Source organism: Elaeis guineensis, chromosome 5 (assembly GCF_000442705.2).
Source record: "Elaeis guineensis isolate ETL-2024a chromosome 5, EG11, whole genome shotgun sequence".
Lineage (NCBI taxonomy): Eukaryota > Viridiplantae > Streptophyta > Magnoliopsida > Arecales > Arecaceae > Elaeis > Elaeis guineensis.
Genome location: NC_025997.2, coordinates 7166800 through 7192756, shown reverse-complemented (window position 1 = coordinate 7192756; position 25957 = coordinate 7166800). Strand labels below are relative to the sequence as shown.

The 25957-nt window shown below is 37.7% G+C and overlaps 3 protein-coding genes across 9 annotated transcripts; 1 reads left to right on the top strand and 2 right to left on the bottom strand.

The window, feature by feature from the left end:
- The first annotated feature begins 352 nt into the window (after positions 1-352).
- Positions 353-6413, top strand: LOC105044728 (probable protein phosphatase 2C 1). 6 transcript variants are annotated; one of them, XM_073257300.1, is made up of 11 exons: positions 353-638; positions 1506-1557; positions 1685-1780; positions 1863-1966; positions 2349-2419; positions 3121-3200; positions 3371-3468; positions 5390-5513; positions 5588-5670; positions 6092-6140; positions 6253-6413. In XM_073257300.1, exons 1-11 carry the CDS (start codon positions 507-509, stop codon positions 6354-6356), a joined length of 993 nt encoding a protein of 330 aa, XP_073113401.1. In that variant the 5' UTR covers positions 353-506; the 3' UTR covers positions 6357-6413. The 6 variants fall into 6 exon arrangements, with proteins under 6 accessions (XP_073113401.1, XP_073113400.1, XP_010921018.1 ...); XM_010922716.4 differs by having other exon boundaries at positions 365-643; positions 1701-1780; positions 1885-1966; XM_073257297.1 differs by having other exon boundaries at positions 365-643.
- A 1376-nt stretch (positions 6414-7789) lies between these two features.
- On the bottom strand, positions 7790-13125 carry LOC105044727 (uncharacterized). 2 transcript variants are annotated; one of them, XM_010922715.4, is made up of 2 exons: positions 12069-13116; positions 7790-8218 (listed from the first exon to the last, which is right to left on the bottom strand). In XM_010922715.4, exons 1-2 carry the CDS (start codon positions 12825-12827, stop codon positions 8012-8014), a joined length of 966 nt encoding a protein of 321 aa, XP_010921017.1. In that variant the 5' UTR covers positions 12828-13116; the 3' UTR covers positions 7790-8011. The 2 variants fall into 2 exon arrangements, with proteins under 2 accessions (XP_010921017.1, XP_073113397.1); XM_073257296.1 differs by lacking the exon at positions 7790-8218 and adding an exon at positions 9258-11095 and having other exon boundaries at positions 12069-13125.
- A 4964-nt stretch (positions 13126-18089) lies between these two features.
- On the bottom strand, positions 18090-25580 carry LOC105044726 (uncharacterized). The gene is made up of 11 exons (XM_010922714.4): positions 25259-25580; positions 24139-24181; positions 23807-23860; positions 23482-23545; positions 22751-22807; positions 22068-22174; positions 21950-21988; positions 21028-21116; positions 20821-20899; positions 18856-18903; positions 18090-18406 (listed from the first exon to the last, which is right to left on the bottom strand). Exons 1-11 carry the CDS (start codon positions 25438-25440, stop codon positions 18326-18328), a joined length of 843 nt encoding a protein of 280 aa, XP_010921016.1. The 5' UTR covers positions 25441-25580; the 3' UTR covers positions 18090-18325.
- Positions 25581-25957: the final 377 nt, after the last annotated feature.

Genomic DNA, 25957 nt, shown 5'->3' with positions numbered 1-25957 from the left:
TAATTAGTACAGGAGTGAACATGTATCTGCATGGATTCTGATATACTTCTTCCATTTAAATTCTGATATGCAATTTGTTGTCGTCTAAATTGAATCCGTGTTACAATATTTTATAGCTCATGTAAATCATAAATGGGATCAGTTTTGATATTATTTTATAATAATTCAAAATCTCATTCATTGATTAGAAGATATTATTTAATTTTTTTTTTTTTATCGTAGACAAACATGTCTATCAAGTTTATAATCCATACGGAACTAAGTATTAGTTCGTATGAGTCCTCACACAACTAGAGTCTCCATAATAAGTCTAGGTATGCGCAGAAATGCGAGTGATAGAGGGGTGACGCGATGGTTCCGATCTCAGCGGCTCATTCCCCCTTATCACCCCTGTCGGCCAAGGAGGAGGGAATCGCCAATCCGCCTTATATTAGACGTGGCCTTCTTTCCACTCCAAACACGGACGGAGAGAGGACTAGAGAGAGAGGACTTGGAAGCTTGTTAGAATGGCGAATCCTACTTCCAGGCTCTCGATCCCTCACTCGCACCGATGCTTCCTCTCTTCTCCTCCCCGCTACCGACTGAAACCCTCTTCCTCTCCAAAGAAGTGGCCATGGCTTTCCTCGGCGCTTCGTCAGGTCAGGTATAATCTCATTCCAATTCTACGGTCTCACTGCTTTCCTTATAGTTTGCCATCAAGAATTTGAGATCCAGAGCTCAAAACATAGATTATATGTGGAGTAAGTCGGTCTTATTCCTTTGATTCGAGATGCGGTATCTTAGTTTTCAGGCAATCGACTTCGTAGTGGAGTCGGTGCCATTTTCATTATATATTTCCCGCGAACAATCTTGAATTAGTTCAGTTAGTTGAAAGTTATACCTTTTCTTTTCCTCAATTAGCGTTAATGGGAGGCAGGGTGTAGGAAAAATTTGATCTTTTTGCATCGGCATGTAACATATGTTGTCTACTCCATTCAGGTTTATTGACAAAATAAGAATTGTATAAACTGCAGCACATCAGTGTGGAAAAAGAGGTACCTTTGACGCTGATAGGTTGCATACGAGATCTTCTTTTTAATTTACTTTACCCGTCAGTGTGGCAAAAGAGGTCCTTTTTGGGTTCATTGTTTGTGATTCAAAAGTTGGCAATCTTACATTGAAAAAAGGAGAGTTCTTAGGAATCTGGGACAGATGGAGGCTAGTCTGATAGACTGTTAGGAACAAAGTCAAGTTGTTTAGATTTTTATTTCAAACCAATGACCGAATAGTAAATATCAATATGTAAATCTATATGATTCAAACATTGTAAACATATATTTAGAAACTTCTTGCATACTCTAATACTTACAATTGCTTTGGCACTCTAATGGCCTTATGCATCTCAGTAGAGATTTGAAAATGTTAGCTGTCACTACTGCCAGAGCAAGGAATACTTTATGCTTTAACGGTTTTGAAATTTCTGAAATGATGGATCAATAAATCAATTGAGTTCGTCATGGTTGTAGGTCGGAGATGTCTTTCTCTGTTGGAACTTGTCTCATTCCACACCCAGAAAAGGTAGCACAGAACCTCGAAGCAATATTGAACTATCAATGTTTTAGTTTTTGGTTTGGTCATGAAACCCTGTTGCTAATGGTCAGACTTCTCACTACTTGCCGAACGTGAGTTCTAATTTATTTCTTAGTATGGATTGTTCCAAGGCTGACAGGGGTGGTGAGGATGCTTTCTTTGTTAGCAGTTACAATGGGGGAGTTCTTGCCATTGCTGATGGTGTTTCAGGGTAGGAGATTTGGCCCTGAAGTTGCTCCCGTTTAACACTCTTGTTCCATGGTTACTGTTAACTAAAAGTTTTATCCTTCTAGACTTTCTTTTATTGATTGACAGATGGGCAGAACAGAATGTCAATCCTGCACTCTTTTCTCAAGAGTTGATGTCAAATGCTTCAGGGCTAGTTATGGATGAGGAGGTGCTTATAATTAAACTCAAGATCTATGTGAATTGCAATTTATTACAAATGCATAAAGTTGAATATGTCTACAATTTTAGGACCGACAAGTATCTAGTTATTGTGTATGATCGCAAGTAGCATGACACCATTGATTTTGCAAGTTGAGGATCTTCCCATGCCTATGGGAAGAACTGCAGGAGGACCTGCTGCTTCCATATAAGTGCTCCATTAGTTGTGTTTTTTAGGAGCTTCCATCACTTCTAGACATGTATATTTATGATCTGGGAGATATATAACTGCTAATTGGTTTATCAACATTGTTATGGCCAGTTTAGAAATCTGCATTACAAATGAGCCTGTGGTTTTCACTAACATATCAGACATATTATCTGTTTAACAGGTCAACTATGATCCTCAAATTCTCATGAGGAAGGCCCATGCTGCAACCTCCTCTGTAGGATCAGCTACGGTGTAAGTATGAAATATTTCTCTCTGTTCATCTTCTGACAGAGTTCTCAAAACATCTAATTTTGGCTTTCTCATCTGCTTTCCACAGTCGCATGAACTCACTGTGGGATTTCATTACTGCTATAGTATAAACTTTGCAAGATATATAAACTTGTAAGCATCACCATATTTCTAATCAGGAAATGTAAGAATTACCAGAAAGTGGCATATGGTGTAATAGATATCATCTTAACAAGGAATCCCTTTGTTCTGCCTTGGTGCCCTTGTAGGTGTTGTATGTTTAACTTTTTTCCATAATTTTTTTTTTAATATATGTAAGAAGATCATAATCATCACATCAGAAAAAGCTGTTGAATTTTAATTTGTTGGGGTGCTAACAATATCTTCAGCTACATGCCTAACATAAGTATTTTCAGCAATATGGCATGTTCTTAAGCAATGATATGGCTGATGCTTGTCTTGTTTTTTTGTTTTTTGGTTTTTGTCTTTTGTTTTTGTGTGCATCTCCCCATACTCGTGGGAGCTCAAGAATGACCTATTGCTGCAATATGACAGCTATCTGAAGCTCTTTCATTTGATATGAAACTATAACCAAATCACTGCCACTGAACTTTCCTGACTGATGCCCTTTTTGTTGCTGCATGTACAATTCAGCAATATCTACTGTAGGTATTTATTTTTTATGACATGTCTGATCTAAATAGGATTATTGCCATGTTGGAAAAGAATGGAACTTTGAAAATAGCAAATGTTGGAGATTGTGGTTTGCGAGTTCTTCGGAAAGGTGACATTATAGCCACTTCTTTTTTTCTTCCTTTTTTTGGAAAAAGATGTTTTAGTAGTTAAATAATCACATTCACTTCTTATAGTAGTCATATAAGCGCATTCACTTCTTTTAGTAGTTATATAATCACATTCACTTCTTTTTCTTTTTTCCTGTCGTATATTCAACAGGTCAAGTGATTTTCTCTACGCCACCACAAGAACATTATTTCGACTGTCCTTACCAATTAAGCTCTGAGATAATTGGTCAAACTTATCTTGATGCCATGGTACATACTTCTCCATCATGCACAAGCTTATCAGTATGTTTCTTTTAGATCTAGCTCTTTATGATCACAGATTACTGTTGTACAACTAAACTTGTGGTGAGGAAGTTGGCTTATATATAAGGTGCTTGCACAGAAAATGAGCACCAAAAGATGATAATGCCAATATGATTCAGTGATTTACAGAAATACATAAAATCTCTAGTATGCTATATGTCACAATTGGTGCAAGCGCCTTAGCAAAAACATGCTATTTGGCTCCTAACATAATTTTCACATGGTTATCATTCAACTTGAATGTAGATTGTAAACCTTCTGGATTTGGTATCCTGTTGCATAAGGTTAGCCTTTACCACAAGTTCTGAATGAAGCAATAGAGAGGATGGAATATACGATATATGATCAAGGTTCCTTGTTGATGATCAGACAGATCTTGGCAATAAGAGGTCTTTAATCCTGGAAGATGCATCTGAAATATAATTCCAAGATTCCTGATATGGCAAGCTGTTTCTTTGTATGGGATTTTCAAATAACTGTCCAAGGATGCTTTTTAGATTTTTATGATACCATAATAATCCTTGGCATTATTCTTGGTGAACTGCTTTTACAGGATTTCTAATTTTTCTTGAAGGGTAACTACATTTCGTGATTATAAATTCTTATGTATCCAAACAAGAAATTTTATGAAGTTCTCTATTTTCTGTGAATCCAAACAAGAAATTTTATGAAGTTCAATTTCCCCTAAGTTTTTGTGTAATTGGTATCACGGCTTGAGCATTCAGAATTCTTTCTAATAATATCTCTCCTTATATTGAGTTCTTTTGGAAGTTGTAGTAATACTATCTTCAGGATGTTAATACTTTAATGATCATTGAATTTTGTCTGTTTGAGTTATTGGAAATTTGAGTTATCTTTCAAATGTTTAATGGGCATGAAAGGAAGAAAAGAAGGATCTTTCCTTTGCCTATGAATGGTCATCCAAAAAGTCTTGAGAAGCATGCTTAAGTGTAGCTGCTTCACAGTTCTGACACAAGAAGTAAAAATTCTACATGCTTAAAGAAATGACATGCAGAAAAAAGAAATGCTACTTCTCCTAGCTAGAAAAAATATAAAAACTTTTTAGATTGAAATGTACTTCTGTAACAGAAAAGGCTATACACAGCTAAGTAAATGTTCACTCTTGTGAATCAAACAGAATCTTTTAGGAGCATCATTGAACTTAGACATTTTTGTATACTTCAAAAGCTGCTCAAAATTGATGATACGAGGCTTGCTTACAATTGTGTATAAGTTTTCAATCTTATATGCTGTTAAGAGTGCTCTGAGATTGGATTTGAACTTTGAAAAAGTTGATGATATGGTTCTCTCATAACTTTATTTCTATTAGGTTGTCTTTCAAATGTTTGCTTAACTAACAAGAAAAGGTAGATGAGGTTAGTTATATGAAATGACATCTCATTTTCATAGATCTTCTTTTCACAATCAAGATAGAGAATCAAGTTCCTAAGCCTTAGAAGGCAATACCGGATGCCTCCTCCTGCCAGCCAACTGCACTTAGGCAGGGAGGTAGCACAGTTTATAAGGGAGGCCCTCCCAAGCCATGAAGCCACCAATTGGTTGCAACAAGGACTCAGGCACCAAGCTTTTGACGGTTAATTTTGGCCTAAAATCCAGTCATAGAAATTGTACTGAATTACTACTGAAGTACATTGTTCAAATATGAGCTACTTAACATGAGTTAGATTATGTGGCTGAAAAATTGTACTAATTTCTACTTTATGAGCATCATTTTATAATCAAACACTTCTCCCAGCATCCGCATTTGGCATGCTTCTAAAGTTAGCTAGCTGAAAAAATGCTTTGAACTTGATTTCTGAAGGATTAATCACTTTGTTGATATATTGTTCTAGATTTCTTTATGCAGGTCTGTACTATAGAATTAATGGAAGGAGACACAATTGTCATGGGTTCAGATGGCCTTTTTGACAATGTCTTTGATCATGAGATTGTTTCTACAACCTCCAGATTTAAAGATGCAGTAGAGGCTGGTATTATCCCATTACTTTTGTTATCAACAAAGTTACTTGTCCTGGCTCTAATCAAAATTGGTTTTCCACCATAGCAAAGGCATTGGCTGATTTAGCAAGAGATAATTCAATGGATGTCAGTTTTGATTCACCCTACTCCATAGAAGCCAGAAGTAGGGTATGGCCTATGAACTTTTCACCTTTCCTTTCCAGTTCTCTGATTAAAATTGATTCCTAAGTAAGAGATGATGTAAAGATGAATTTGTGTTAAATTGTATACTAAGAGAATTAGAGGAATAAATGATCTGTAATGGTTGAATTTAGCTCAGAAGACAACAGTAAATTTATCTCCATCGAATAGAATATTATTTTTGTTGCTGCTGGATTCCACCATATGTGTTTTTAACGTCTTCCAGTTGTATAGGCAAGGTGTGACCTGATAAATATAAATACTTTGAAGGTGTACTCCAAGCCTCGAAAGACTTGATCCTTTTTTTTTTTGTTTGGAGAACTATATAAATGTATAAAGTTTGGGGAGATGAATCTTTGAACTAGACAAGATATAAAAATTGGATATGATTTATCAAATTCTAATGCAGGGTTTTGATGTTCCATTGTGGAAGAAAATTCTGGGTAGAAAACTAACAGGTATGGCATTTCTCAATTTCTATACCAATCTTTATGACTTACATTAGTGCTTGATATATGGCCATCATGTCATTGACATCTCAGTCCAAGGTCATTTTGGCACTTGCTGTAGGTGGTAAGCCAGATGATATTACTGTGATCGTGGGGCAGGTGATAAGTTCGTTAAATGATAAAAAAACAGAAGAAGCATTGCTAAAGCAAAAGGATTTATCTTGATTTAGTTTATATAATATACCAAACTTTGAGCAGTAAAGATAAATATTTTTTATTACATTTAACGTGTATTTGAGCACAGTGCACGCCCCTATCTGAATGTCTTCTGTTAATTGCATGTTTTTCTTTTTTTTTTTTCCCTTTATTTTTCTGTTTTTGTTTTGCACCGAAGCTATCTACGGCTATATCATGAATACGTGCTAATGGAACCTAAAGACGTTTAACAGGGAATTCTAGGATTCACGGATTTGAGATGCTGCAGATATATGGATTAAGACGAGTATGCTCAACCAAAAGGATATCTCAAGATTTTGATGCCAATGTTTCTAGGCATCAGTAGTTATCTACTTGCTCGGGCGTGCATCGTAAAATAATCAAAATATCCTGGAAAGTTTATTTTGGTAAATTTTCAGTGGAGGCACTATATTTAACCTTTGAAATCTTGAAGCAAGTCTTATAAGAATAGAAGTTACTTATTACGGTACACATTACAAGCTACTAGCTTTCTAGAAATTGAATACACTCGAACAAATTATGGATCAACACGAGCATGCTTCACCCAAAGTATCTCTTAAGATCTATAACTTATCTCATGCTCAGGCATGCATTGCAGGAGAATCAAATATGCTGAAAATATTATTTTTTATTAATTTATCATTGTAAGACATTAGATTTTGCCTTCAAGTTTGCGACAATGCAATCTCCTCGTGGTACATGTTACATGCACGAAAAGTTATGCAAATGAACGTATATGCAACTTCTCATGAATTACCTGCAATTCTGTAACACGGATGAGGCTGATCTTCTACGACCCCAACCGAGATCGCCATCACCGCTACCAATGTCTTCCACGAGGACAACCATCTTCCTGATGAACATGCCAGCCTTGCTTGTTCCGTCGACCACTATTGTTTGGGCAAAGCCCACCAACTTTCGGCTTAAAGCACATGCCGGGCCATGATATGGTGTACGAAAGACTGCGGCAGAGAGTTGTTTGAAAGTCTATAGCCTTGAAGTTTCTTTCCCCTTCCATCATATTTTTTTCTGAAAAAAAAGGCTATTAAAATTTTATGATATTCCTGTATTCTTCACTTGCATTTCTCTTCTTCTATTTCATCACTGCGATGTGTTCTGGAAAGGAGGATTTAAAACTGATGGTTATCGATGGATATCAGGGAAGAGATAATCTTGATCTTTTACCTCTTCTTTTATCTTTTATTTAAATCTTTCTGCCAGTATTCCAGACCAAATTTGTGTTTGGTAAACTCTCCGTTCTTTGGAAGATAGCCTCTGTTAGTTTCGGGCTTTCTGCTGTGGATTCCAGAAAATAAATCATTTCTTTCTATTGTCAGCCATTGGTGACAGGCTTGCTAGTTGCTAGCAAGGAACAACGTCCGCGCACAAGAGTACTCCACAAACCACAGCCTACTTGCATCTCCATAATAACCTTATCATCAACAATATTATTTGAACAAGAAATTATTATCTCTAAAAAGACGAGGATAAAAGCCCACAACGACGGAGCTTGGCACAAAAATAGCACCTATAGAAGATGCTTATTTCCACCGGCCAAGGAAGCATATCGCTGTATAATATTTAGACAGCCATCTGCAGGGAGAAAGGGCTGGCAGGAAAAATAATATTTTCCCTGCGAGGTTTCAGGAAGGCCTCCTTCGCTCGTTGAACCCTTGAAAAAAGGACTTGGATGCTTCATATGTGGACCAACAGATAGCAGCCGCTGGTGCATGGAAAAGCATCCTGGGCTTCCATCCCCTCATGAGCCCGGCATACCCATCACGCCTTGTTATGGTTCGGATAACCTCCCGTGTAGAGCTGCTAGAAAATCTGTCACAACCACAAATACCCTGCCCAACAGCAATGGAGAATTACCGTCAAATCTTCCACCAAAAGGGCTGAAAAAGGTGATGGTAGAACATTTACGATATTTATGATGGTCTGATTCTTGAGAAACCCGATGGAAAAAAAAAAGTCATGTAAAAACAGTTAACAAGCTGATGATCAATACACTTCCAAAGCGACTCGATAACAAGGTCAGGGCAATATAACACACCAATGTCCAGAAAACTGCTGACATTTTACCTTTTCTTTAGGAATGGAAGTAGATAGCAAGTCAGAAGATTGTTTGATCAAGTTCTATTTTATACTAGATCAAAATAAAGGAAAAAAAGAAAAACCAAATCCAGAATTATAAAGAAATTAGTTGCTTGCTTCATACCAAGAAAAGGGTAGCATCACCATTCCCACCTATCGAACAGTATCTTAGCACTAATGTTCACCCTTTAGACAGAAAACTTCAATGAGGCTCTCTCTTTTTGACCGAGGCTACAACCAGGAAAGTTGGGCCCATTTTGGGGCTGATCATGGGTTTCACCTGGACTCTAGATCTTCGACAGACGTTGGTTTGGACAGACTGACTGGTCGGAGTCCAGCTGTGACACATGGGTAAACAAGATAGAGAACCCTCTGAGGAATCATGTGGTCAACTAGGAAAATTTGTCACCAACCATGCAGAATTAACAGCAATAGGCTGGTATAACTAGGAAAATTTTTCACCAACCATGCATAATTAACAGGAATAGACTGGTATGACTGACATTTTCAGCAATTTCACTCTAGCTAACAGGTAACCCTAAAGAAAATCTTCTCAAAAGGCACATCCACTGTTTCAAGTTGGCAAGGGAAAATGGCCTATCCATTACTACAGTATCCCATGTGCCCTCCTAAAGCTTGTCACTCAATCAGTGAAGCTGGGCTATTACAACTCATGGGATTTAAGTTGATCAGGCTCTCTTGCAAGAACATATCACCAACGGTATATAATCAATGGCATGTACTGAGTGATCAATAGCTAATCTATGCAATGCAAATTTTTACTAGGCGGTGAAAAAATCAGTTTAAAAGGGAAGTTTTAAAGGTAAAGAACGTACGCCAAAAAGAGAGGGAGGGTGGGGGGAGCTCCTCCCCCCTATGTACTGTTTCATGGCATACCCCATGTATTTGCCCCTTCCATTCATGCACCTACAATACTACCCTCCATTTTTATCCTAGAGTAGTTTCCATCTAGCCTGAAGTTCTTAGCACACTATGCTGGAATCTATGAACAGGTATTGCCAAAGATTTAGAAGAAAAAAAATTCATCAAAATAACAATTACATCTAGAACTTAGGAGCTGACTGGTTTTCCAGCTTCGCTAAAACATACTCAAACAAAGCCTAAAACAAATGGATTTATGAAAGCGCACGTTTGATTGCTTTCCATAACGCATTTTTCCGAATTAATTGTCTTACTTAATAAAGCTACAGACATTCGAACAGCTCCTCACAACTGTAGAACATGCAGCGTTCAAGACTACAGTCACATACCATATTATGTATATTTAAACTTATGGTTCATTTTCCAGCCAATTGTTTTAAAGTTTTAGATGTCCTTAAAAAACCATAGAAGTCATATGAATCCATCGACTTAGTTTTTCAATAAGGTAACTATGTCCTATTTTTCAGTCTTGAGTTGGAGCATGTCAGAAGTTTTAACAATTGAAAGGACACAATATTAGCAATCAGAAAATATAGGATTCGAGGAATGGAAAAAAATCAATCAGTATCTTGTATGGTATAACTAGCTTGCATTCCTAAGCACTATAATTTGATTAGGAACTCGAATCAGTCCAAGGCTAGCTCATAAGTAAAATCCATCAAGGCAAGTAGAACCCAATGTTTAAGATCCACTTCGATATACAGTAGATCAATTAAACTGGGTCATTCTAGCATGCTGACATAAACAAGATATCTTTTTTTTGAACACTTGCATTTTGATAAAATCATAAGAAAGTAGAACAATCACAAAATAAAGGAGAACAAAGGGAATGAGGTAAAAGAGGAGCAAACATAAAAACTGAAAATGAGATATTCACTTGATTCATAAGCAACTGCATTCATTTTCTATTGTAAGAAAAGAGCATATGCTAAATAATTGATTCATAGCTCTCCAATACTTATTATGCTGCTCATATGTAGGAATATTATGTGTCTGACTGGAGCTCAATTTACACATTATTTGAGGTTCAGTTATCTTTTCATATGTTGAAAAAGCATTTTCCTAACCCCAATTACCCCTCTCCCCCTTCTCTCTCTCTCTCCCCCCTCTCTCCAAATCACCGAAAGATGAAGAAGAAGGAGGAGAAGCATCTCTCTCTCTCTCTCTCCTTTTTTTTTTTTTTGGTTGGTTGGGGTGGGGGGGTTAGGGAGGGATGTTGATGGGGTACTTTAAGGAAACAAGGAAATTTCTGTCCCTCACATCCCGCATCCATATGATTGACTATTGTCATTTACATGAATGCATGCATTTTTATGTTATGAAATCATGGATCATACATTTTTATTTGATGAAATCATGGATCTCTAATTTCCATAGTCTGAATTCCAGGAACCTTAGTGCAAGATCCAATCAAGTTCCTCCAATAGGTCAGGTATCATGACAGGCATCATCTTAAAGGAGATTTCAAAATTTCATCCATCAAGGACTATCCATTTTCTTTTCTTCTTATATATGCAAACTAAGTTTTCGTTTGCTACTAGATGGTACTGTCATAATCTTATTAAGCATGCTGTATCTAACTAGAAACCAATATATGAACCTCGAGTTTTACTTTCCAAACCAAATATATGAAGAAGACAATGCCATGATGACTTGATGCAGGAATAAGACACTGACGATCAACCCACCTGTCACAGAAATGAGATTTTACCCTTTTAGTCATACTAAAAGATATATTTGCCATTGTTTTTAGTGTTTATGCATTCAAGTAATTTATAGAAGTGAAATCACAGCCTATCTGCTGCAGTATGCGATTCCTATAGTTCACCTTTGGCAAGCCATTTATACACATTCATCTTCCTCATCCTTTTTCTATTCAATTCTTTATCCCTTGAACTTGTCACATGTCACTTATGGTTTGGCTTCTAACATTGTGCCGATATCCAAAACTTTGTTTAACGACTTCATTATCACATATCAATGCCTCATGGATGATTCTGCCAGAGGAAAACTGTCTTGAGGTCTAAGTATGAGCACAGCATTCCTTATTTGGATCTGACAATATCTCCATAAGTTATGGATAAACTAACAAGGAATTTATTGAGCAGTTGTTTGCAATAACGAGAAGCTAGCAAACATCTTGGCAAGCCTCTTCGCTTCTCCATTGGTTAGAAGTCATATCATCCCACTATGTAGAAAATTTTCCTTTATAAGTCATAATTATTAGAAAAATTACCATTTGTAAGGATTCCTACAAACTTATTTAGAATAAAGTTCTCCGATGTTGTGATCATGTGAAGATTCTGTCCTTGAAAAGAACAGAATAATCATTCTATGCTCTTTATGTTATTCGTAATCCATTATGAACGTCCACCAAGCGATGTTCCCTGTAAAGGTGGATTTGTCCAATATTGTACATGCTATGATGCATGGTCAACCCTTTTTAACTTTCTCGAAGAGCATCATCAGCAACGGCCTTTCCATGTTCTACAACTTTACTACAGAACAGAGACAACCATCTCACACAGTAATGTATGCATACCTCCAAAAATCAAACTACAATTTCATACAATATAAGACCCAAACCAGGTGCAAAAAGACACAAAGAAAAATTCAATTTTTAGATTAAAGGCTTTGGTAAATTTGACTTAAAATCTTTACCTGGCACTGCAGCTGGGTCTTGACCACATCGAGTGGCGTGGTAACTGCCGCCGCCAAGGCTCCCGCAGCAGCCCCAGCCGTGGCATGCACGACAAGCCGCTCATCATTCGCGTTATCTGGGGAGACCTCCATCAGCCCCCTCTTCGCGGCCTCATAGGTCGCGAAGTGGACCGCCGTGAAGGGGGCGTTCATCACCACCGTTGTCCGATACGAAGCATAGAACGCCCTGATCCCCTCCTCCCTCAGCACCCTCCCGACGCAGTCGGCCACCCCTTTGTACGGACTGCTCTTGAGCTGCAGCCTCTGCTTCACCGTGTCCATGGGCGTGAACACCGCATCACTGGCCACAGTAGCGAGCACGCCCGACGAGGCATGGGCGACGGGGTTGTTGGGGTTCCCCTGAGAAAGGAGCTCCTTCGAGATCTCGTAGACCGAGAAGTAGACGGCGTGGGCAGGGCCGGCGCCAAGGCCCATGGCGGCAAGGCCGCGGTAAAGGCCGAGGGGACCTTCGAGGCGGAGGACGGAGCGGAGGGCTTGGCGGAGGCCGACGGAGCCTTGGCAGGGCGAGGAGCCGGCCTGCATCCGTGTCTTGAGGGTGTCGACAGGGAACATCGCGGTGTGCTCGACGACACCAGCAATGGAGCCGGCGACCATGAACTGCCAGAAGTTGAGTCCGTCATGGGAGACCATGAGCTCGCCAGCGGGCGCCGCCGCGGGGAGGAGGTCTGGCGTCCTGAATTTTGGCGATGCGTCGGCCATGAAGAAGAAGAAGAGCAGCGAGGGTTAGGGTTTGGAGATCGGAATAAGGGTCAGGGTTAGAAACAAAAAGGATCGGGGGAGGGAGCGAATAAAAGGAGACGGAATTGGAGATGAGATCGCTATCGGGTTAATTTGTCGCGATAGACTGTGATAATAATTTAGGGGAGGGGAGGGGAGGGAAGGGATGGGAGAAGTCACATCGGACCAAAAGGAGGCGGAGACTGATCGCAAGAAGCATGGATGGGATTGGAGCGTAGCGGAGAAAGAAGGGCGGTGGTGGTGGCGATGGATGGAGCTTTCTTTCTTTCGTATTTATACTTCAGTCTCTCCCCTTTGCCTTTTTTTTTTTTTTTTCCGGGTCAAAGAAGGACAGAGAGCCTTACCAAAAAAAACCCAAAAAAAAAAAAAAGGGGGGAAGGATAGAGAGAAGTTGGGAGCTACCGCCTTTGAGGGTGGGAGTTTGGGTGCGGTTTTTCAAACATGTACTCGGTTTTCTTATCAAATTAAAACGCTCAAACAGGTGACATGCTTCCCTGCCTACCATCCTATGTTTCCGTGTTTGTGATGAAGAGGAGCATCAAGAGGTGCATATTTATGCACTAGAGTATGATTATAATAAGCAATTTACAGGGTTAGGTCATTTACAAAAATAGATGTACTTTTTAGCAGAAAAAACACAAATGTACAAGTGCATGACGTCATAGAGTGCCTACTACTAACTGTTCTTCAATGGTTTTTTTATGATTCCCATGGTTTTCTCACATTTTGCAATTTGAAAGTTAAAAAAAAAAAACATGATATAAACTATAGGGGTGCTAATTATGCACCCATGCGGAGATGGCTTTAAAATAGAAGATATATATTTTATAACCTTGATTTCTTGAGTTTTATTAGGTTCGACTGAAAATCCATACAAATATTAGAGGGACGTGATGTTGAGATTTACGGTTAAATCTAATTCGAATTAAATTTTTTTTTAATTGATCATTAATTTTAATAATTTTAAAATTTTATTTAATTATTCATCATATGTCCTATTTAAATAGGACTCTTTCTAATATTTTTTTATCTATTTTTTTAATATTTTTTTATTTTTTATATTTATTTTTAATTTTATAGATATATACAAATAAACTATTTTATCCCACTTACATTTGCATGCATTCGCATATGCATGTATAAATATAAATTTAGCCTGCTTTTCAAACTATTTTAGAGGATTCTTACAAAGTTTTCCATATGCAAGCAGTTAATTTCACCTACAAATTACACCAAGTAATTATAAACAAGCAGATAGTTGATTGGAACGGGATCCTCTGTCGTATTCAGAAAGTACGGTATGGTGCAGTACATATATTGGGACATCCATCAAAATAATGACGGTTATGTGAGATTGCATGAGATGAAATTGAATAAAGAGAGGTTTATTTCATAACTACCAACATATTTTTCTTAGGATCCAACATAAAATCTCGGAAGCATCCTGTTGCATTTGTAACATAGCCAAGATCAGCATTCCAATACATTTGTCTTGGTAGATGGAAGGACCATTTCCATTTCTCATGCACATCTTTGTCAGTGTTCCGAAAATGACAGGGCCTTTATGATGGCAACATTTCAGTAATGAGATCCCTTCCCTTCTCAGAATGGCCAATTATTCCTTCCCACTTGAAACGTGGCAACCATTAAAAATAAGAAAGCTGGATCCCCTTTCTCTTGTCCATTTTCTCTTCCAGTCCAAATCCCTCTACATTTCTGCAGCCACTCTAACGGTCCCTCTCTCTGGCACCATGTTATCTCCCCAAAAGTGAGTGGAGATAAAATCTTGGCCCAAGGATGTGGTTGCGCGCCCCAAAGCCCGTGCTCTCCACACGTTCCGAAAACGGAAGTTATCGGAGGAGGTCACGATCCCGCCGGTCGCTACCTTTCTTCTGTGTGCACGATCCACTGGAACCCAACGCCTCGCATTGGATTGCTGAACGATTTATGACTACTCCTTCCGGGTAGAAGAAGAATAGACTCGCACGCCACTCTCCTCTGTTACTCTATCTCTCCTCTCCACAACTTTTCGCTCTTGATATTATTCCCTTATCCGTCTCTCCATCCACTCAAGAAGCGGGGCAGCATCGGAGGGTGTCGACATTATTTCAGCAGTCTTGTTTTATATGTTGCTGTAGTTGAGTTCTCTCTCTTGTCAAAATCAACCAAAAAAGCTGTCAAGCACAAGTAGTGTTCTACTGTTTTATAAGTCACTAGAACTTGCCAAAAAAAAAATGAAGATCGAGTGATAAGAATAGACACAGTATTCTAATTAGTGTTCTGGATTGTTTCAGTTATCAGAGAACAATTCAGAGATTCATTCAGGTTAATGAAAAACCAAACTTTGAGAGTATTGTCAGTGTTGTGCCTTCTACCAGGCAAAGCACCTTCTAAAAGAATATCCCAGAATCAAGTCTAAATATCTTCGCTTAAAATGATGAAGAATAAGTAAGGATATAGAGCTGGCTAGTAGTCAGTGTCAAAGCCATGTTAGTGACTGAAATAGTAATGGAAAGTGGGAGAAGAACTTGTTGGGGAGTCCCTCATGAGTACGAAATATGGATTCTCATCCAAAAACGCAATATCGATGATGATGTTGATACCACAAAAAGAAGAATGAAGAAAAAAGTACAAAACACAATCAAATAACATGGATTGGCTCAAAACCTACCTTCACGGAGTATGCAAAGTTTACTGTAAGAGAAATCCACAAATATAAAAGGAGATCACAAACTCTCAACTTTCATATACCAATCTTTCAACAAGAAGCACATATCCCTCACAAAAATTATCAAAATCCTCAAAGAAGTACTCCAGCCATCGCAAACTCTACCACCAAATCATAGAGCTCGTCGTAAGCTTTTTATAGAGCCTAAGAACATTTAAAATGGATAAGAAACCATCAAATTATGCTCATTTAAATCGGAACAACTCTCAGCAGTCTGATCACCATTCTGATGCACAGATACTGTTAATCGCCATATTTTTTTTCACTGGCCCTATCATGAATCATCATATCATCTGTCAAGTACAAACGGATTGTGCTCACCACCTACATCTGGAGCCACTACCAATCCTTTTCCTCCATGATAGCCGGCTTCTTCTCGCACAAGAGAGTATCAATCAATCCTTATTGGATAAGCACATCCTTCATCCTCGCTTGCCATAGAAAAAAATTGCTCTTCTTGTCAAATCAATTAATCTCTACTTTGATTGATCATGTTTTCTCAATTTTCTTCAATCTTGATCAACACTGCCACAATCCAGACAATCCCATGCTCTGATACCACTTATTGAAAAATCTCTCATGAATGCGGAATATGGATTTCTACCCAAGAATGCAACGCTGATGGCGATGTCGATACCACAAAAGAAAGAATGAAGAAAGAAGTACAAAATACAACCAAATAATGTAGATTGACTCAAGATCTACTTCCATGGGGCATGCAAACTTTAATATGAGAAAAATCCATAAATACAAGAGAAGATTACAAACTCTCAATTCTAATATACTAATTTCTCAATAAGAAATATACATCCCTCATAAAAACTCTCAAAACCTTCAAAGAGAGACTCCAACCGCCGCAAACTCTATCACCAAGTCGTAGAGCTCATTGTAAGCTTTTTATTAATTAAGCCCAAGAACACCTAAAACAGATAAGAAACTATCAAATTATGCTTATTTGAATCAGAACAACTCTCAACTGTCTAATCACTGTTCTGATGCACAAATATTATTGATCGTCATTTTTTTTTTTGCTGGCCCACACACCGGATCCGCATCTCCATAGTAGCCCGAGCGTGCTCCAATCGCCAGCTATCTGATCGCGTCGATTGGATAGTCCAAAAATCTCCCGTCACAAATGTTGGTCCAACGGCCGATTTAGCATCAATTCGGACTAGTTCAGTCCGATCCAAGATTCAATTAGTTTTCAGCTAATTTTCTACTGATTCAATCGATTTACTACTGATTCTTCACTGGTTCAACTTCAAATTAGCCGGTTCACCTTCAGCCTGGTTCAAGATTCAGTTAGTTTTCAGCTAATTTTCTACTGATTCAATCGATTTACTACTGATTCTTCACCGGTTCAACTTCAAATTAGCCGGTTCACCTCCGATTCGAACTTAATTGAGCTCAATCTTATAATTTCTCTATCAATCCTTGAATTTTGGGTTTCTATTAACCAATCAAGATTGAATTTGAGGCATCAAACTCAACAAAACTAAGCACCACTGATGCACATCAATTTAGAGTTTTAAGATATACATGTTCACTTATAAAAAGTGATTAAGATTGAGCATGAAACTTTGATACAACTATAAAAGAACTAAAGAACCAACAGCCACTAAAAGTATACATCACATATGAGACAATCTTTTAGTGCAAGCAGACAAGGAGAATAATAGATTAATTCAATGTATAAATTAACAGAGAATCAGGCAAAAATGCAATTAACATATTTTGAGGTGAGGTTGAAATTTTTTAGGTGTTTAAAAAATCTCCACTCAACTTTGCAGTATAACAATCGTCGGAGACAGCGATAAGACGTGTTAGCTTTATGGATTAGTACGTCGGACAAAGCATGCAAAAATATATAATTTAAGAAGTCCCGTCAACAAAAGAGTCAGAGATTCTTTACCATGGAGAAAAAGAAGAGTGTTTCAAATTTTTTTTGTAAAACGAAAGGCATTAAAAATTTAAAAACACAGATAGAGAAGAAATTTGTCAAATCCACAATTTAAAAATTTTAAGATTGTTTGCTTTCAAGTTGCACGGGATCGATAAAGATTGCCTAATTAATTTGGATAAAGCATTGTAATGCATCACTATAATTTGTTAGTCAACAAGAGCATCAGAGTGGACCCGACCTTTGCGAATCATTTAAAAATGGAAGTGAGAGATATATATCCCACAAGAGCTGTCTTGGCCCTCACGTCTCCAGATCAACTTTATCACCAATTAAAAAATCATTATGCTTGAAACTTCTTGAGACTTGTCACCATCCACCCAACTATGAAGGTGGATCTCATACAAAGTAGCAAAATCAAGTCATGATTAATGTAAGACAAGGTATTCCACTTGCGGGTGCAAATTTAAATTCCAAAGAAAAGAACAAACGCAGAACCATGGCCATGAAGCAATAGACAAATCAGCAATATTTAACTGCACTTGCAACCAAAAAAAAAAAAATCAGCCATCACCTCTGATAACGCTACATCAGATGAGGGTAGAAAAATACTATAAATGCTCTAATCAAGAAAATGACAATAAAAAACAAAAATATCCACTATCAATGAGAACCTCTGTGGCACACCTCAATATAGCAAGTGAGCCTGATAATAAATACCATGCAATGTTTCCTTCTAATTGCAGACACTGCTGATCTCTCAAATTGTTTGCCTAGATGAGTAAATCCACCAAGAGAGAACTCCATGAGAAAGTTGGCCAAATGTGTTTTTCAGTAGTTCATAGGAGCATAAGAACCTCGACCATCTCTAGTGTGTCCTCGGAATCTTCTTCCCAAGGAATCAAGCATACCCTGGAGAACAGGATGAAGTATATTAGATCATTAAAATCAATTAGACATTGGTCGGTTGCATCACATTTCAACCAGATAAATGCCTGCGCACTTGCAACTGCAAAGTAGTCAGTGGCGCTTGCAATGTACAACACCAACCATCAGATCATGTTAATGAGACATGAACCTCCCGGATACACCACCCAAGTATGGCTATTATGAGAAAATAAAAACGTTAATTTTTGGTGCTCATAATGTCGGCCCAGCAATTCCCATTGTGACTTGCTACTGTAGATGTACCAAGAGGAAAACTACAGATAGCCTGTCCAAGAACATCTTGACAGAATGACAACCACAAACAATTGAACAGCTTCTAGCCTTTTTAAAGTTATATGCCATACTCTCGATGCAATATACCGCTCTGGACGAGTACCTTAAATTACAAAAATAAGATTATGTTAAGAACTCACCCTTGCTCTTTGTGGCAAACTGAGCCAAAATTCGACGTTTGGTATAGCCTGAAGTAAAGGGAAAACAAACATTGTAAACCAACTGTACAACTATCAAATCTTGCATTGCTATGTGCACAAATCTATAGGAAATGATAGTACAAGAGAAAAATAGTATCCCTATTATATCCTGCTATAGAAAATCAAATTTGGTTTTGATATACAGTTTCATCCAGCTATTAATTGCATAAAGATGGATCACAGAGTTAGCATTAAGATAGAATGCTAGATTTGATTAGACTAACTTTAAACCAGCATAATATTAAGGAGTCCAACATGCAAAGGTCACTGCTTGGGTTGAAGTCATCTGCAGCATTCATTGCATTGCAGGCAATGCGCGCCCCCCTACCCCCGCGGCTCCCCACCAAGGTTTCATATTGGGGATCTCCTCTACTTGGAGGGGCTTTGAAACTTCCCGTTTAAATTTTATGATGTTTTTCCTTCCCATCATTCATAGCTTTTCAATTTGGAACTCCCTTTTCAGAAACTCTGCCCTTATTTTTATCATTTTTCATCAAGGAAAAAAAAAAAAAAGACAAGGTCATGGTTTTAGAAATTCAACCCCCCCCCCCAAAGTTAGAAGGCAAAGTTAATCATGGAAAATGAAACCTGAACTGCAGCATGAAGAATATTTCTATATGCAATTCATGGAAGACAGGAAGATGCAATGGTATAATGATTCTATGACAGTAACTGTCCTGTTTGTCTGTGTTTGCACAAATTTTTGAGTATGCAGTTTAACAACCTGCAGAATAGCAGCAGGGTGGATTAGCAAGATTAAGGGAGTGAAGTCACAAGGTCCTCATCTCCTCAAACAGAGCTAACATACGTCTATTAGTTACAATGTGGCAATATGCCCACATTGTATTCAGACTAAAATTCTAACCTTCAGCATGTGACATTCTTGCTATACATCCTTATTCAAACTTTAAAGTGGATGAAGGAAAACCAACATGAACTGCCTTTCAATTTCATGACAGCATATGCATCCATCTACAATAAGATCCAAACATGACTGGAATCATTTGTGCCAGAATCTCAACTAAAAGAAAAAATTTATCTTGTTCACAGTGAACATCAATACCTAACTTTACAAATGAATGTCATCAATGTCTATAAGAATTAGAAGGTCTTGTATTCTTTTTTTCCCTTCAACCAAATGGAAAAATTTGCTCTCTTGTCTAATCATCGTAAAACTAGTACATTTGCAACAATGATATAGATATATACATGCCCGAATAACCATGTCACTATCCAGCAAAGTTTTAAATCCCATGGGACAAAGGTGCCCTGATTTCTCTATGGAAAAGGATGCCCCATTGCCCCGTTCCGTCCCGATAGCAGTTATGGTAATGCATCTCAATGGATATCTCCATCTTTCTCTTCTTCTTCCTTCTTTTTTTTCTCTTTTTTTCTTTCTTTTTTTCCCTTTTTCCTTTTCTTCATTATTTTCTTTCTTTTTCTCTACTTTCTTTTCTTTTTTTTCCTTTTTCTTTCTTTTTCTTCTCCCTTCCTCTATTTTTTTCGTTTTTCTTCTTCTTTCCTTTCATTTTTCCCTTTTCTTCATCTTTCCTTTATTTCCTTCTTTCCGCTTTTTTCTTCTTTTGCTACAAAGATGGGTTTCAGAGTCTCGAGCCCGTCCCAATCCCATTTTCTCACAAGAACGGGACGAGAGGCCGGGATGCCCCCCATCCCACTAGGACGTAAAACCTTGCTATCTGGCACTTGACTTCAAACCAATGGAGCAAATTGACAAGTTGCACAGATAAATCAAATTTGAAAGCATTTGCATCGGCAAGTTATCTTAGCAAAAGACATGCTTAGAGTCTACTTTTCTACAGCAGTTTCTATGCATAAATAGTCTGAGTAAAATTTTAATCTGTGGTAAGTAAAGCACACTGTTTGCAGTGAGAGAAAAAATCATACTTCTGCACCATGAATTCCGAGGAAGAAAAACCTGTAAATGGTGCCAACCAGAATGTAACCTCCTAGAAGGCATAAGATTCTGGAAAAGCAAAGCAATTTAGTCAACAAGGATTTACAAAAGCAACTATAAGAGGAAGCTAGGTGAGTAATTCTATTGCTTATGAAATATAAAGCTTAGTGAATGTGGATAATGCTCAAAAGACCTACATGATTATTAAGGTACCAAACCAGCCCAGCCCTTTTCCATTGACAGAACTTACTTTAGCACAACCGGATGGATGCCTAAGCATTGTAGCCTGTAAAGAAAATTAGTTATGACCATTTCCAACATCTTTTTCTTTCTTGCATTTGATGATTTGTTTAACCAATCACACGGTTGATTATATTAAGCAGAAGGAAAACTTAGGAAAATAAAAAAAACATATGAATATATGCTATGAAATTGGATCTAGCCTCTATCCTACTGTTGCTTGTGAATAAAACCTCAAAAATGCCTAAACCTCATGCAAACTTCTTTTTTGTTGGTAATATTGTCATTACAAAAGAAAAAGATAAAGGGTGCAGATTCTTTTCAAAACGTAAGGATGGGCTCCAGATCTGAGCCTTCTCACTAAGAAAAAGCTGCTCAGCTTAGTATTAATATCAAAAGAACAAGCATTCTAGATAGTATATATATATGTAGGAACTATCCTTAAAGTTATTTAGAATGTTTGTACTGATCTTCCTAAAGAATTTATGTTCTACGGGGACAATGGCTACTCACTAGCCAGCAGAAGAATAAGGACCTTTAAATGGGCAAAGGGGTTTTTACTCACTATATCTCACAACGAGCACATAAGGAAGTGGATATTCTACCCACTTCACTTTATTACTTTTACCACAATACACTTGTGATATATTTTCATGATCTTCTTTTTGAATATCCGCTTCAATGCAAATCATAAAGGGTAAAAATAACTTTGTTCTTTCTCTCACACTAGTCACCTTTTGAGAAATAGGCCAAGACTCAATATGCCCATTTTATTTTCTTAACAATCATGAACAATAGAAAAAATTACATGGATAGATAACCTTTATCCCCAACAAACATTACTTAGACACAAAAGATAAATAAATAAGTTACACTTACATAGTCACAGCTTCCTGATATGTTCAATGAATTTGGTACCTGGAATGGGAACATGGAGGTGTAAAGAATAAGATATGAATATTTGCAGAAGCCTGCCAAAGAAGGGAGAACAACTCACTTGTGTTTTAACTGAATCACAGAAAACTGAAACAGAAAGTGAACAAAATTTTTCCTGGCCACTTGCTGACATCCTAATGATGACACCCCTTTCTGGATCATTTTCATCTGTCAATTCAATTAAAAAAAAAGCATTACGGTGGGGGTCGGGGAATGGAGAGGGGGCATATAGTGACTGATGAGTTAAAAACTTGCTCAAATTTAGCCATTCTCACAGACAGAGAGAGGGAGGGAGGGGGCGAGAGAGAGAGAGGGAGGGAGGGAGGGGGAGAGAGAGAGAGAGAGGGAGGGAGGGATCTCAAAAGTAGAATCAGACAAGTGAATTTATTAATAGCAACAAGTTGATAAGTTTGGCTAAATTAAAAGAAAGGGAAACTTTTTGTGATATCAGTTACACGTGGATATTAGTGAATCCTTAATCACTAGAATATAGCAATACCAAACATGATGATCTTAAATCACCGGGGATCGGATTACCTGGGGATCACAATCACCAATGATCTAAGATCACCTTGGTGATCCCATTTGGGTCACCAAGCACCACCGAAAGGTAATGACACTAGCAACCATCTGACTGATAGAAAACTCAACAACTCAAGTGATATGATAAATATTTGTGTGACTTATGGAAACAAAAATATGCATGTATATATGTATATACATGCAACAAGAGTACAATATTACCAATGAGAGCAATATGTTGATTTGGTAACCCCCCAATAGTTGTGCAAACTGGATAACCTGCATAAGCCACCATGATCAGTTAAGCCCAGTTAGACCAGTTTGCTGATGAAAGCAATCATAAAGCTATCTGAAACATCATCTTAAAAGAAAGAAAAAAGAGAAACAGTAACTTCAAGTGCAGCATTTTGAAAATAAACAGTGTGAATATTGAGGAGCTTATATTGAAATGTGAATATAATAAAGGGCAAACGAGGACGTGATAATCAGGAACAAATAACTTAGGCTCAACGATCATGCCACCCTTATTTATTCTTCATTGACCATTAGTTGTTTCTTGGCCATCATAAACTTATTTGATCGATTTATTGCAAGAAAATGCTCATTCTGCCAGATGTAGAAAACATCTAATATGTTCACATTACCGACCCTCACCATTGTACACAGACCAACAGCATTTCTTACATAACTGGTACATGCCCATGAAAGCTAGAGAACGGTGAACTGCTTTGACAGAACACTGATGGATGACCCTTGAAGAATGAATGAGTAGAACTTGCTTGCTGGGGTACTCAGCACCTCTCTCTCTATCTCCCCCCCCCCCTCTCTCTCTCTCTCTGTGCATGCGTTCATGTGCATGTGAACAAATAGAGTCCACCATTATAGACATTGACACAAAATCCCATAATGCTACAGCAATTAGTTCCAAGATACCCAACAAAAAATAAGCCTACCTCCTATGTTGTTTGCCACAAGTGCACTGCACTTCATGCCACAATGAGAAGGACCTCCACAGTCCTATTACAGGAAATAAAGAAAAAATCAGCAATGTTGGTCATAAGAAGATAACAGTATTAAGTAAAGCAATTAGACAAAAAGAAAAATAACAAATAGCACAATGGATAACACAGAATTATAAATAGCAGCATTGCACGCACTGTCATCTTAAAACTTTCCAAGATAGCAATATCCAGTTGCTCTACTTGAAATAAGAAATTAAAGCCAAGCAAAGAAAACTAACTTGAAGAAGATGGTGAGAACACCCTCAGAAGCAATTACCTGGCAACTAAAACATCTAGGTGGATCATGGTTGAATATCATCTGATCGCATAGCTGTTCACATACAAATTGATGAGCTGAATATCAATGACCTGAATAACATCAAACTTAAGAAGTTCAATTTGAAGCAATGTGGTTTATCTAATACACCATCCCAGAGATATACATGAGCTATTCTCCTTGAAAGTTAATATCATGGTCAAGTAATCTAAACTCTAAAGTGGACAGAAAGTTTCAAACATTCACTTGTTACTTTTAACAGAAAGGTACACAATGCAGTAGTCATGAAAGTCCGGAAGCTCATACTAAGAAGGTAACCTGACAAGGCCAACCTGAAACCAGAGCAACGTCTCATTTACTGCTACCTTGTAAAACCTACAAAACACAATGTCAACGTTATATAACTGCATTATATTTGTTGTGGAACAATGAAATATTCTGGAAATTTAAAAGAATTAGACAGCTATTCCATTCTTGAGGACAAAACTGTGGTGCTGAACCAGAAAAATATAGATCAAACTATGCTGTGCTTTAAAATTGAGAAGCTAAAGATCATACACTCAAAAGTAGAGACGGCGTTATTCCTTTTCTTTGGTACACGATGATATAATTCTTTGAATTAGCAGAACTCCCACATTAAAAGTAAGTATTCCAAAGTATAAGCCCACTGGTTATGCTAAGCAGAAGGAGAAAAGTGGAAAAAACAAGGTTTCACATTCTAGATGCTATCGATTGTAGACTGGAAAATAAACACAGACAAAGTATAAGAGGAATAAACTAAAAAGGTGTGACATTTTTTAGTAGCAAGGTGATAAATAATGACAGTTTACCGCTTTGAAGTTGATTTTGATGCAAGTATCTTCTGCATATAAATTAAAAACTAGAATTTGAAAAACAAAAATCAAGGTATTGATTTCCTCAAAAGGTGTCGTAGTTCAGAATGCTAATCCGACGTCCCATCTTCTTTGGAAACCAGTCAGCATTGAATCTTTTGTTCCAAGAAAAGCCAACAGAATTCGAAGCATACTGAAAAGCTTCTCAATCCCGTGTTTCAAGAAGTAGTGAGAGCGCAAGGTACACTGAAGCTCAATTATTTCAATGGCCTCATAATTGACTCCCAAAAAGCAATATCAACTCAAGATTCAGTAACTTTTTAGCTTAATTTTTTTATCTTTTACTTAATATGGAAAATCATCCTTTTCCAAATTTCCCCAGTGGATTTCGAATGTCTACTAATTCCAAGGTCAAATTTTTAAGGCTTTATTCCTCTATTTTACACATCTAGTCCCACTAAATACTGATTAGAAAAAGGAAAATTAAACTTAAATTAAAAAAAAATCCAGTTGAAGAGAAGGAATCCAATGTAGATGCGGTCCAAATTCCATCTAAGAAAACAAAAAAATCTGCAAGAAAAGAAATAGTCAGACGAAGAAACGGGGCGAGGAGAAGTACCCATCTTCGCTGAGAACGCCGTGGGGGTGATTAGAGGTGGGCGACGCCAAGCTATAGTTATAAATAGCATCGCGCCATCGAACGCTAAGCTCGCAAGCTCCTCTCGCGAGGGAGAGGACCGGCTCGAAGCACAGAAGCGAGGCAACGAGAGCCCAGAAAGCGATACGGCGTCGCGCCGGCATCTCGGAGGCGGTTCTCTGTGGCGGCCACCGAGAGCATCCGAGCGGAGCTGAGAGAGTGTTATCGGTATGCGGTTGGGATTAGTCGACACGATCACCGATCCTACGGTGCCGAACTTACGGGAGACTGGAGACTCGACCATCAGGATCGAAACTCCAACCGTCTGATTCATGTGCGTGGATTTTCTAGGTTTTGATCAGTTGTCAGCGTCTTTGCGTCAATTTGGGCGGTGTAGATATTTTTATATAAATATATTATTTTATGGGAATTTTTATGAAAAATTCTCAGGTCTGGCCACCGTTGTAGGAATTGATATGTCATATTCATATGAAATTGATTAAATTGACAAATTTGCTGCTGACTTTCTTCACGCGAAATCCTTTGTGCACGGCAGATGGAGTAGAAAATTCGGTATGAATTGTATCATTTTATAAGATTAATCTATATAGTTATTATTTTTTAATATATATTTAATATTTATAATTTTATTTTTTAATTTAAAAATTTTGAATGACGAAA